The sequence below is a fragment of the Sciurus vulgaris genome (genome assembly GCF_902686455.1).
Source record: "Sciurus vulgaris genome assembly, chromosome: 11".
NCBI classification, from domain to species: Eukaryota; Metazoa; Chordata; class Mammalia; order Rodentia; family Sciuridae; genus Sciurus; species Sciurus vulgaris.
In genome coordinates, this window is record NC_136472.1 from 122,285,381 (window position 1) to 122,299,584 (window position 14,204).

Consider the following 14,204-nt stretch of genomic DNA (forward strand, 5'->3'; position numbering starts at 1 on the left):
AGAGTTACTCATGGCTTCACTGGAGAGAACAGAACAGCTTTCAAATCTCCTCCCCTAAACGCAGCAATATTTGGTAACACTTGGCGTCTTGGGGAGAGAATTCATGTCCGTAATTAGTTACTGTATATCACCGTTAGTACTCTGCTCAGGATTTACTGGGCAAATACCATTTAACTGCACAATAACTACAGGTCCTTGCTGCTTATTGGGTAATTTACTAAGGCTGGGAGAATGGGGCAGGAGGGACGCTGAATAGGAGGTATTGTAACCCCTTGAATCAAACTTTATGAGTTTGTGTTTGGCAGGGACGCGGCTGCTTGTAGCCAGCTCTCATTGCTTTGTTTTGCAGAGTTGGCTGGCGGTTCCTTCCTTCCTTTTACTGGTTGCAGGAGGACAGGTCTGGGATTGAGGTCTGGGGCTGCCTAGGGCTACCTGGCATTATGGAGGGGCCTTTTGATAGAGAGGGTCTTTGGCTGAGAGTTTGCAGCAGAAACCCAGGCTGTGTGTCCTGGGGACTTCATCCAGCCTCTGTCATTTACTCCCTCCATGGGGTCCCTTTTTTGTATCTGGGCCAGTGGTTGGGGAGTATAGGGAACCATCCTTGGAGGGCAACATTAATGTGATCGCCAAAGTCCTCTCTTCTTTCCCAAGCACTGGTGTTGTTTGGGAAGCAGCCATTCCTGGACACTTGGCCAACATTCCCGACCCTAATCTGCTTGAGCAAAGACTGTCTTTGTTTGGCCATGCACTGTCTAAACTCCTCTAACCTATTTAGGCCACGGAGAGGGGAAAAGACACAATAATGAAAAACTCAACGTGCAACATTGCCTTACGCAATCTAATAAATTACTCGGTAGCCGGCTGCCAGCTCAGACTAAGCCCAATATTGCCTGCAGTAATTATTTGGATCAAATGCAGTTTATCTGCTTCATATTTGTGCTTCTGTGCTCAGTGGTAACTTATAAATGTCATTGTGGTGTTTATTTGTTATAATGAAACTTAATGGCATTGGAAGCTAGGAGCAGGACTGGTGGGGCAGCAGGTTTAAAACAATCTCCTCATCTCTGGAGAAGGAATGAGGCAAGATAACATAAAACTGCCCTACAGGGAGGAGATTTGCAGAGATGGTTGTGTCTTCATGCTGTGCGATGGACGAGACAGAGCCAGGAGCATCAAGTTGGCACCGAGGGGAGGCTCCAGGGACATCCATCGGGAGCGGAGTAGATTTGGCTGTATTTAACCTGGTACTGCCCTATCTGTCCTTGCTCCATCTTCTAAGGGCTTTTTAGGGGTGGGAGGTATTCAATCTTCACACCACCTGATGGCTGGCCCAGATAAGTGATATTCATTGCCCAAGGTCTTGAGAGGCTGAGTCCTTGATGAATGGAGGTGGAAATTAGAATCCCAGGATGACTATGTTATGAGGACAGATAGCCAGGAGGAAGCTTAGAAGAGGAGGAGGCAGAGATGGAAAACAAAGGGAGGGGATCCTTGCAGGTCTAAAGAGGGGATGGTAGGGCTACTGTGTTCAGCTTGGGACGATGTTCTGGTGATAGGAAGAACAAGGAACCTACAGACCAAGGAAGAGCAGGCAGGGGTTGGAGGGCAAGGTGCCCCACTGACTCTGCAGCAGTGTCAGGGATCAGGATGGGTCATTTAGTGTAGAACTCAAAGTCTTAGCTATGTGTAGCCCTGGGCTCTGCAATTTACTAGCTGTATGGCTTTGGGCAAGTTATTTCTTTCCTGAGTTCTATTTTCTTGTGTGGAAAATGGGAGTAATAGAAGATAACTCTCGGAATTGTGGCGATGATTAAACCAGGTGAAATGATAAGTGATAAATAAATATCTGTGGTGGCAGGGATTTGCATATAGTAGATGTTCCATAAATGTCTATTGAGCAGATAAATGAAAAATAACACGTCCCACTTATGTGTATTACAAAACCTTCTTCCAAACAGCTGAGCTTGGATTGGAACCTCACAATGTTCAGGGTTGATTTTCCTCACACCCATTTTACAGTGTGGAAATGGAGGCCCAGAATGGTTATAGGAAGTTGCCCAAGGCTACCCAGTGGGTACATGGAGTGGGCATTAGTTCTTCTATACCCCAGGACAGTACTCTTTTCACCTGTCTTCCCTGGACACACTCTCATACTGAGAAGTTGAGATCATCCCCCCTGACTAGCTGTCCCAACTCCCTGGAGAACAGGTCCAGAGCTTGTGCTGACCTCTCCAGCACAGGCAAGCAGGACTTTTTTCTGACCATTTCATTTTAATATACATTTAGCCATTTATTCATGAAATATTCATGCTTTTCCCCTCGGTGACATGCTCATACAAGGCTCCTAACACTATAAATATGGATGAAGACTATTAGTCATTGTTATTTCTCCCACTATCCCAACCCCTCCCTCAACACACCTTCTGTTTTGATCTCCACACAAATGGGACTGAATTGAGGGTATTAACCTGAAACACTAATAACAATGTCTTGCATTTGATGGCACTTTATACTTTTCGCAAGCACCTTGCATAGCCATTATGCATATTTTATCCTTACAGAGAATACATGGAGGGTAGAGGGCTAGCATCCAGAGTACACCCATTTTGCAGGTGAGACAATATAGGCTAAAAGAGATGAAGGTCAAGGTCACATACCTAGTCAGCAACAGAACAAATGTTTAAAAACATTTATTTTGTTTGTTTTGACTCCTAATGAACTGTTCTCCAAAATGGAGTGTGTTTGCTCCATGTAAATCAATAATAGTGTGATTTTGAGTAGTACTTTATAAAGAGTGCTCATTCATGCTTCTTTATTGTCTCTGCAAGGTAGGCACAATTTATTCTTATTTGACCAAGCTCCCATAACTAGCTAGTGTCTGATTCAGGCCTTAAACAGTTATTCCCCAAAGTGGATTCAAAGGAACACTAGGCCTACTGCATGCTATAGGAAAAATGATTCTGAGGGCAAATGAGTTTGGGAAACTCTGTGAACTGTGTCCCCTTCTGATGCTTCATCATGCCCCTTGGTGTATTAAAGTCTCTGAGACGTTCCTTAGACGATACTTGTTTAATTAGGCCTCACCTAGCCTTCTCCCACCTTATCTGACCGAGGAGGCTGTATTTCACAGAAAACCTATTAACGTGCCATAAAAATGCTGCTCCAGGGAAGTGTGTGTATGCTGTCCTTCCTGCCCTGCGTTTTTGGAGACAAGGCTGGGAGGGAAGAGCACAGGGGTTGGGGATAGAGAAAAGGCATGCTTTAGGGGATCATAGCAGTTGAAGGGTTTCCTACCCAGGGTGACTCCTCTTCTTCCTGCATCCCTTGGGCAGAGAAACCAAGAGAGTGCATTCAATATCAGGCACAGTGAGCCCCACCTATATCTGGGGCAGGATCAGAGGGACCCACTTGACCGTCCCAGCAGGGTCTGTTGGCAGTGCACTGTGGGGAGGTAGTCCTGGGCTAAGAAGAAGTAGGGACACACACTGGGTCTCACTCAGGTCTGTCTGATGGCAGTGGGGGATGTCACCCCACTCACATAACCCAAACACACAAAGCTCCCGGAAGCAAAGTGGAGGTAAGAAGACCAGTGTTTGCCTCTTCACTTTATGTTATAACAGCTGCATGTCTTTATATCTAAATGACTCAGTTTCTGTAGACCTCTATTTCTTCATCCTAAAAACCACATACCTTAGGATGTGGTGGGGTTTAAATGATATAAGTGTGTGAAGTGCCACCCTGTTCCCATGTCTTCACAGGTTAGCTCCTTCCCCTAAGCTCTCAAGAGTCCCCCAGTGTCTTTCCATTCAAAGCAAATGGCTTTCTCCCCCTCTGTGTCCCGAGAGTGTGACATCTGTCCATCTCTTTGGCTCTTGTACCACCTGGCTTCAGCTCTTTCACTATATGTTGTCTCTCCACTGGACCCAAAGTTCTCTGAGGGCTAAGGTCGCCCTGCCAGGATCCCGCAGGATGACCACTTCAGAGTCTGCAGGGCAGCTTCCAACAGCTGCAAAGGCTACTTTACTCTCACACAGAGCAGAACAACCGTACCTGCAGCCAATAGCCCTCAACCAGTTGATTCCCTGTAGGAGCTGCTGTTAAATACCTAACTCCTCGCGTGTCCTAACTTTGAGGCCTGTACTCCACAGCACTTGTCAGAGTTCCCCTTAAGATCAGGCTTCAGTCACCTGCAGTGGTGAGGGTCGGATGACACCCCTGTGTTGACCTCCTATTTCCTAAAGCAATCCCCTACAGTCGTTCTGGTCCCCTCTGCACCTCCAGATGGATGACTACATTCGATTCCTCACTTCAGGTCTCCTCTCGGGGACCATCTTCCACAACTGACTAATCTCTCTCCCTCCCCCTCTCCCAGGCACACGATTGGCAACCTGATAAATCCTAAATCGAACAGAAATGAGACATAAGAACGGACACACGTGCGGCCTCTCAATCAGCACAATAAGGACAGCAGTTGACCAAAGCAGTGGCCAGACAAAATACCTGCTCCCTTCCATGTCAGGGATCATCCACAGCCACACACTCCCCTCTCTACCTGTCCAGCCTGATTCCTGGTCAAACCTTAGTGGATGCAGAGGGGCCATGGTCCTGTGTCCAGCCTCGGTGAGAGGAGAGCGGTGTGTTGTAGGGTTTTGAGATTCTTTCATGAATAATGGTTGAGAAGTGCTTCCCTTTACTACTAAGAATGGTGGTTGTTCCTAGTCCATTTGACTTAGAGCTGGGGACTATTACATTGCTCTATTTATCCCACACTCCGTATGTAGTTACTGAAACTGTCACGGTGTCCTATATTCCATAGGCCATTATGTGTATTTCAAACCATTATATAAATGGACTAGATTTGGTACTTCTGAATGTCATTAAACTCCTCCCATACAAGTAACAACACCGTTTCCATAGAAACGAATACATTTCAGAAGGGAAGGCACAGGGAAGAAGAAGGTGGCGTGGGTGGGGGGAAACAGGGCCTCGGGATTGCTGCCTCCGGAGTCCTGGCCTGGCGCTGTGACATGACCGCTCTGTGGAGGTGGGGCAAGCTCCTTCAGGTTTTTATTGACTTTCCTTTGATAAAAGCCCTGGATAATTCATCTCAGCCTGAACTGGCTCATTCTGGTGCACAGCTCTAAAAACTTTATGGCACTGCAGGCCATTAAGCACCCTCATTTATTCCCACTCCTCTGTGACTTCCTGCAGACCCTGGGGAGGGTCAGCATTCAATCAATTCAAAGATGAAGTTTCTAGACCAGATGAGGATGAAGGAGAGGTAGAGAGAAAAAAGGAGGCCTCTTCAGGACACAGGTGGCACTGGGGGACCACAGGATCTTGTCAGTGGCTACTGCTCAAGTCAATTGGTCCCTTTGTCATCAGTGCAGTTGGAATGTTAAAATGAAGACTCTGGATGGAAGGGGCATTGTATGTGGAATCCCTATGTGAGAGCCTGGTCGAGGAGTTCCCAGGGCTTGGTTAGAAGTGAGTTTCCTGTCTTTGGAGGGCTTCAAGCATAAATTGCAATGGCTTCTTTTTATTTATTTATTTCCCCATATTTTTATTGCTGCATTATAATTATACATAATGGTGAGATTCCTTGTTACGTATTCATACATGAACACAATATAGCAATATAATTTGGCCAATATCATTCCCCAATATTTCACCCTTTTCCTCCCTTCCTTCCTCCCCAATTCCTTTCTTGTACTCTACTGATCTCCCTTTGATTTTCACAAGATCCTCACCTTTCTTTTCCCTTTTTTGTCTCTGACTTTCATGTATGGAGAAAACATCCAACCCTTGACTTTCTAAGTTTGTCTTATTTCACTTAACGTAATGCTGTCAAGTTCCAACCATTTTCCTGCAAAGGACATAATTCCATTCTTCTTTATGGTTAAATAAAAGTCCATTACAATGACCTCTTATAATAAAAACAGCTAGCTTTCACTTTCTTCAGAAGCCATCCTGGGTTCTTCTCCCCTGGCCTACAGTTTGATGGAACTTTCCTTCTCTGTTCCCATAGTTCTTTATTCATCCTTGATTGCTGTAATTGTGACATTCTATTATAATTGCTTGTATGTTTGACATCCTCGGGGGCAGAGGCTGTGCCTTTACATCCAGGGGTCTAGCCTGGTGCCAGGTATTGAGAGACTGAGTATATGGTTAGTGAATAAGTGAGCACCAGTATCTCAGTATTCATTCAGTCTTTACTATGCTGGTGCCTGTGGGGAGGTTGAACTGTCAGAGGAGGTATGCACTAGATGACATTTTGCCCCTCCTAGCCTCAAGAATCTCTAGTAATATAGTGCTAAGCTAGCTCTGACTGAATCTAGATTTCTCTGGCTCCTAAGCCATAGTGTTTGATCATTATGTGAACTAGTCACAATGCTAAAATGAAAAGCCAAAACCAAAAACAAGCATGAAACAACTGGAGTGAAGTGTGCCCCATATCTCCAAGTGAAGGGCCACAATTTCTGAGAACAGAGATCATGTCCAGATTCTTGGGAGCTTCTGTGCCTGGCGCAGTGCTGGGCCACAGAAGGGGATGACTTGATTCTGTGTATTTGCCCAGGTTGATATCTAAAGAACCTACTGCCCTTCCTGTCCCCCAGGACCTGTGCTCTTATCTCAAAGCATGGCCCCAAACCCACTTGTGGCAGGCAGGTATCCCTGATTGATCCACTTAACCATGTCACCCTCAGACTTTAAGAATAGCATAGTGAAGTGGAGACAGAACCTGATAGATCAGAAGGTCGACTTCCAGTTCTGGCTTGACTGTCCCCTAGCTGTGTTATATGGCAAGTCACATGCTTTTCCTGAGTTGCAATTTTCTCTTCTCCAGGTGATTGCTTAATTTTTTTCTAAGAGTTTGTGATTCTCAAATTGCCCAGTTCCAGCATCTTAAAGCCATGGATCGGGGGCTGAAAAGGTCACTGTCCTTACTTTGCTGTTACTGGTCATTCTGTGCAAACTCTGTGCTAGGCTCAGAGACAAAACAGAGCTTACTGACTGACAGGAGAGATGGCTGTCAGTTAGACAATTGTAATGTGAACTTATATGCAAACAGAATTAAGAGGAAAGGGATAAGTTTCTACCAGAGCACATAGTATAGTTACTTGACCTAAACTGGGGAGGGTGGATAGAGGAGGCTTCAGTGGGGTGGAAAATTGAGTTGACATTTGTAGGATGAGCAAGAATTAACATGTGAGGGGTTGAGGAAGGGGGTGTGTCCAGTGTGACATTTATCCCAAGAGGAGGAAACAGGGGAAACCAAGGCCCCATACAGACAGGAGCATAACTCTCCTTGAGGAGCAGGAAGAAGGACCATGTGACTGGGGTACAGAATATTAAGGGAGTAGGATGAGGCCCCGGAGGTAGGCAAGAACCAGGTCATGCAGAGACTTACAAAACATGCTAAGAATTTGGGCATTTTCCCAAAAAGTAATAGAAAACCATTGAAATATTTTCCAGAGGAATATGACATTATTGGGTTTGTATTTGGAAATATGCCTTGGATGAAGTGTGAAAAATGAACTGACTGGGGATGGGGATGGGTGTTGGGCATGTGGACAGGGATGGAGAGAGGTGGGTGGATTCTAGAGATACTCAGAAGGTAAATGTCCTAGAACTTGGTGAGGACTGGATATAGGCATGAGGGAAAGGGAAATCTGAAAAGGATCTAGGTGGTCTCTGCAGCCTAGCAGACACTCCAGCCTTAGATAAACAGTTCTCCTGGTAGGGGAGATGTCTGGTGGCCAGAGGAATGGACCTGGGACACAATTCTCGAATCCACCATCAGATCATGGCAAGAGAATGGAAATAGTGGGTCTCTTGTTCCAAGATGCTAGTGAATTAAATAACAAACATAAAGTACCCTGGAAATCTGAGTCTTGCCATAAATAATAAACAGGGACGTTATACAAATAACCAGCTTTGCAGCCCCAGTGGAAGAAAACACATCAGTAAGAAAAATGAAATAAGAGAAAGCGCACCCAAAAGCCCCAAATAACAAAATGATAGTGTTAGCCAACATCCCCAGGGCTCTGGCAGGCAGTGGAGAAACTGTCTCAGGAAAATGATTGTGCACCCTTAGCATGAGCTGGACTGTGGCTGCCACAGTGTGGGTGAGAAGAGCTGTACCAGCGAGGCTCATTCTTCCTGGGGTCAGGTCCTCAGGCCAAGGCCCCAGGCCACCCCACTCCTGCTTCCCCTCTGCTCTGAGAAAAGTGCAGCTCATCTGCAGTCCTTCTGAACTGCCTCTAAGCCACCAAGAGTGGAGATGACATGGCCTGATTTGGCTCCGTGGGAATACACAGAAGAAAGAAACACGTCTTTCTTAGGAGGTCGTCAAGCAACGTCTGTTGAGTCCTTGTACTGGTTCCTTTGGTGACCAGGGCATTTAAAAATCACAAGATGGGAGCTCAAGATGTAGCTCAGTGGTAGAAAAATGCACCAAACCGCCCCCCCCCCCCAAAACCAAAATCCTCAGTACCACACAGACAAAAAATTATGAGATAGGAGATGAGAACAAGGTGCAGACAGGGTATTGAGAGCCAAATTGGTTTTGCATTATGACATTTTAGAACCTTACAGGTGATCTTATCTGACATTATTTAATTTCTTAAATAAGAAGATTGAAACCCATATGTCCAGAGACTTGCCAAGGACACGTGTTCATGGTTGGCACCTTACTCCAAAGTGTTCCTTTCACATTGCATACCCTGACTGTGGGGTCTCTCCTCTCTCTCTCTCTCTCTCTCTCTCTCTCTCTCTCTCTCTCTCTCTCTCTCTCTTTTCATAAAGAAGGAGACGGTGGAAATTTTAAGCTCAATTTTATGGATTAGGGGATGGGATGTAGAAAGAAATACCAAACTCCCACACCATCACAAATAATTTCAGGGCTGTTGGAGATGCCAGATTTCCATCCTCCCAGGGCTCTGTCTCTGCTCCGTCTCCCTCATAGGGCTGGGAGGTGAAGTTGGACACCACAGTGGAGGAGCATTTGCACACAGAACCTGGACTAGGACCATGGCACTTCTAGCAGCTTTGGGCCATGCAAGAGCCTGTAGGGGGCCAGCTGTCTGCAGATCCTGCTTTCTCTTTCCGGGGTGCTCTAGCCCCTCCCCAGGAAGCCTGGAGTGTGCAGTGAGCATAGCTGCCTTTACTAATCACTCGTGAGTATTTCTTCCTGGGAAGATGAAAGGGACAGTGCTGGGAGGCATTTCTGCTTTGCCTTCACTGAGCTGAGAGAAGCAGCCGGTCACTGTGATTCTGAATGTCCTAGAAATCTGCTGTCCAACCCCTCTACAACTGGGGAGAGCACCCCACATGAAGAAGGAGAGCCCTCCATTGCAGGCGCATCTTGGCCTCAGGGACTGGTGGCGGGGGAGGTCAAAGCTTCATACTTCCTCACCCCTTAAGCATCCTCTTCCCCATGACCCCTTCTCAGGAGTTCTATCATGGAATTTTCTGGTTCCTTAGGAATTGTCTTTTCTGGCTGTTTCCTTGCTCCAAGTCTTTCCTGTGTTCTGCCCTTTCTTTATCCCGGCCATCACCACTTTCTCTGCCTTTCCAGCCACCCTGAAAAACCAAGCCAAGCTAAGGAGTTAGGGGGCTTGTGCTCTATTCATAATCTCAGCCTCCTCTTTAAGAATTCCCAGAGTCCTGGGTGTCCACAGAACTGGACTAGAGTCTACTTCCGATTGATCCTGGTAAGTTGCTCAATGTTCCTGAGTTGGCAGGCTGCACTGTCATCTCCGAGGTTGTCTATAGTTCCAACATGGAGGGACATGGCTTTCTGCAGCAGGTAAAGCTCCTCACCTGACACCCTGTGACAGCGTTCTACTCTGCCTAGGAAGAGGACCAGCTCTGTGTGAGCCACGTGCAGTAAGAAGGTGAGTGGTTCTGGCGGCTTCAGGTGGAAAGAGTCTTCAGGGGGAGATCTGGGAAAGGGAGGTGAAGAGTATGTGTGTGTGTGTGTGTGTGTGTGTGTGTGTTGGAATGAGGGGTGAGGGAACAATGAGAACAGAGATGATAGGTAATATCTGTCTAGAGACACCCAAGAAAGCCCAGCAGTAGGTGGGGTGAGGCAGGAACGCCAGTGTGGAGAGGAGGAAGATTACCCGGGGAAGACCTGGCCCTTCTGATCTGTTTACCTGCCTCTGCTCTGGCCTCCCAGGAAGGGACTTTAGTCCTGGGATTGAAGTGAGGGTTTGGGAGTTGCTAAATGTGGAGACTCATTTGGTGGAACTCTCTGCATCTGTCTGTTCTGCTGGATAAGCTTCTTCTCAAGATGCACCTGGTACCTACAGGTGACTTTGCACATTCCTTTATTGTCACTCACTTGAATAAAATGCTTAAATAAAATTTGAGTGACATCTTCATATGTGCAAGACAATAGGCTAAGGCCCAGCATGGAAGAGGAAGAAGAAAGCAAGGTTTATTCCCTCCTGCTGCTAACTCTAGGTCCAATATGTAATTGTAAATTGTATGAAGTGCAGCAAAATAAATAGACTGGTTGCCATGATGGAGCATATGGTGGGGAAGAGGGCTACCCAACTTAGGTAAGGTGTAAGGCAGGGTCTCTGTGGATGTGCCTAAGTGGTTTTTATTGTGAGCTCCTTGAGGGCAGGGATGATGTCTTACTCATTTTTATGTCTCCAGTGCTTACAAGAATGCCTGACACTTATTACAAAAAATTGATCTAATTTTTTTGATATCCAATGAATGTTTGATGCATAAAAGAAATGATCTCCTCTCTGCAATTGCTTTAAAATGTGGTGCTTTTAATCACAGGAAGACAGAGACGACAGAAAAATTTGATATTCTTATGGCCAGCCTGTCTTGATTCCCTTCTTTCTTGTCTGCCCTACATTGATTTTTGTTCATATCTCCGTTGGATGCCTCAGATGTGTTGAGTCTAAACAGGAAAGAACACACACACACACACACACACACACACACACACACAAACACACAGACACACAAACACACACACATTCCCTGCATTACCAACCACCTCCATTCCTGTGAATGCTGCAGATTCTCTCTGTGAAGCTATTAAGCACTCCCAAATAGAGCAAACCTCTCATTGACTATCACATGCCTCCTTAAATGATCTTTGAATTGCATTTTCCTTTTATTGCTTTGTGTAGTTTAACAGCACCAATTGCGATTATTCTAACTTATGATAAACCCCGGATCTATAAAGCTCCTGTTCATTCATTATTTTCCTCTTGCTCCTTCTCAAGTTGTTATTTTTTTTGGAATGTAGTGAGGAGAGGGGAGAGTGGAGTGAGAAGAAAATAAAAGGATAGCAAATTAACAGGGAAACAAGTGAAATAGGGGACCACTTCTCCCTGGTTGACAGACACCCTATTAGATACTGTTAGACAAAACAAATATGCTTTTGTACAGCACAAGCAGGTCTTTTGTATTCATTCTGAATTGGAAATATAATGATCGCCACCTTATCTTTAATAGAAGAAGAAGCTAATTGTTGCGGTATCTTACTAATTCCAGTAACTGGAAGAAAAACAATTATTTTTTACTATTTTGTCAGTTGTTCAATTTATACCAAGGTGTGTTGTGTGGCATGGACAGAGATTTCTATTTCTTGATTAATGTCGTGACTGCTATCCCAGTTCAATTATTAATATGTGGAAATTATAATTATTTTTGGGTATTAGTATGAGATAATTATAAACCATAAAACAGCTCTCCAAGCTTGCAGATGCCTTTTCTTATCTGAAGATGTGTTGGAGTTTGGGCACGTGAACTTTACAGAGAGAGAAAGATGTATAATGTAGCAAGGATGTTTGGAGTGGAAGAAGTCCCTCCCTCCTCCTCTCCTCATGTCTTCCACTTCTCCAGAGCCCAAGCTGACTAGGTGGCTAGTGCATCTCTCCTGTCTCACTCACACCCTCCTCCCATCCTGTCTGTTTTGTTAGTTGAGACTTGTAACTCATCACCCATGTTGGCTCAGTTTGCTCACCTCCCCTCATCTTCTTGGTCACCTAGAAGCTGGGATCAGACCTGTGGATCTTGGGGTTTCAAATACAACCCAACTCCTGACTCTTTGGCTTCTCTAATCCCTAGGAACCTTGGTGCAACTTCTCTAATGAGCACCACCAGCAAGAGAACGTGTCTATTCAGCACCATGGACAAGGGCACACTGTCAGTTCCCACAAATAGAAAGTTTTAGCCTGGCACTCTTGTCAAGGCGGCAGTGTTGGAAAGGGGTCAGTGAGAAACATGGTCAGTGAGAGAGATTGATGGGCAGGACACAGAATATGCAGACCCAGATCTGACTGTGCTCAGCCATGGGGCTCCCATAAATGAGAAGTGGCTTCTGGAGCTGCTGCTTTCTTGCATAGAGAGTTGGCAAAGGGGAGATGAATGCTTCCTAGGCTTAACTGTGCTGACCTAACTCCTATCAGACTGTCACCAAGATGGGTGCTTGTGGCAGAATCATAGCTGGTAAATGCTCACATCTGGTGCACACGTGGGCGTTGGTGTTATGTATGGTGGGCTGGGAGCAGAGTCAGCTGCAGGTCATAGGAAATTGGCACTGGAACTATGCTATGGTTGGCCTCTGGGGGACAGAGGTTATGGAGGTGAGCTTCCTCCTCCTTTCCTGCAGTGGGGATGAGGCTATAGAGGCTCTGAGCCTTGGGAGGAAGGGGCCCAGCTCATGGCAAGCAGGGTTGATGGGAAGCCAAGGCTTCATTTGTCTGCCTTTAATGAATAAATGGCATCCCCAGCCATTGTTTATCTACTTTTGAATCCTGACAAACAGTCTGTGGCATCTGATGAAGAGGGTTATTAGCTGCACGAAGACAGATGGCTGGGGATGCAGAGGATTGGTTCTTTATTACAGCAGGCCCATAAGTGACGGCACTCCTCTCCCATCCAAGCCTCTGAGTCAATGTTAATACTTTCTCTAAGTCTTCTGTGATTCAGACAAGCCTCCAAGGAAAGACCCGGTGCAAGAGGAAAGCAGAATGGCCTGTGAGTAGGAGGGAGAGGCAGACCAATGGAGTTGGAAAAGGACAGATTTTTGAGTGTAAGCTCTTTGAGAATAAAACACTCAGATAGCACTTACTATAGTCTAGGCGCTGCCTTATTCTTCTTTAGGATTCTCCAAAGTGCCCTGCAAGGTGTTATTTATTCAACAGACATTCAAGAAGTGTGAATGATTGAAGAGAAGGACAGAGACATTTGATTTAGAAAGATGAGAGAAGCAAGTTTAAATGGCTGGGAAGGTGGGTGGGAAACAAAGGTAGGGAAGAGACAGGAAGAGAAGTAGGGGATTCAAAGGGAGGAGGGACGATAGTATAAAGAAAAGGCTATGGGTCAGCATCCTGTGTCCCAGGCATTAGCTGCTCTTCCCCACATTACTGTGTGAATAGCTTCATGATAATCAAATGGAGCTGCCCACTCTCTGAGGTGTCTCAGATTCTTTTTTCTTGTTCCTCTGTACCATAGCCATAGGGCATAGCTTCTTCCCTCCATATCACCCCTGAAACAGTGGAGAGGTTCTAACTGACCTTCATTCATTCTCCGAAACTTGTCCTTGGCCATGTAGCCCAGCACCAGACAGCATCCTCTCTTCTGGAGGCCCAGCTCTGGAAGAAAAGCATAGGTGGGTGAGTTGAGAATGAGCCTGATGTCAGGAGAAGCACCTCTGTAGGAAGCTGTGGAGTTTGCTGTTCTTATACAGAGGGCTCCTTATTTATTTAACAAACACTTATATAGCACTAACTATATTTCGGGCATAATTTCGAGTCAGTAATTCTTATTAGTGTCTCACAGCATCATGTGAGATCATTTCCCATTTTATATCATCCCCATTTACAGATGTATTAAGTAAGTAAACCTTAGCTGAATGAGGAAGCAGATGGCAGAGACAGGATTTTGAACCTATGCAGTATGACTCTGGAATCCATGATCATAGCCATTACTTTGTGCTATTGAGGCTCTTTATATCCCAGTCTTAGGAACTTGACAAGATCACCTTTGGATTGTGGTCAGACCTGCCAGAGAAGAGGCAAGGCTAGCTGCTGGTGTCTTAAGTGGGACGGTACAATCAGACACAGTGGGTAACCCAGGGTGAAAAGGTGATTAGTTAAGTTTGAGGGAAGACATAGGGATTGAGGCACAGGCACGGGGACTCTAATTTTTGGAAGAGTGAGTTTCTG

The 14,204-nt window shown here is 45.7% G+C and overlaps 1 protein-coding gene across 4 annotated transcripts in view; it reads right to left on the minus strand.

Moving 5' to 3' along the window:
• KIRREL3 (kirre like nephrin family adhesion molecule 3) overlaps window positions 1-14,204 on the minus strand; it is a 571,499-nt gene that overhangs the window by 117,233 nt on the left and 440,062 nt on the right. For all 4 annotated transcript variants that reach the window (XM_079105292.1, XM_079105291.1, XM_079105294.1 and 1 more), the window contains exon 3: window positions 13,554-13,631. In XM_079105292.1, the coding sequence (XP_078961418.1) occupies window positions 13,554-13,631 (78 nt within the window). The remainder of the gene's footprint in view (window positions 1-13,553; window positions 13,632-14,204) is intronic.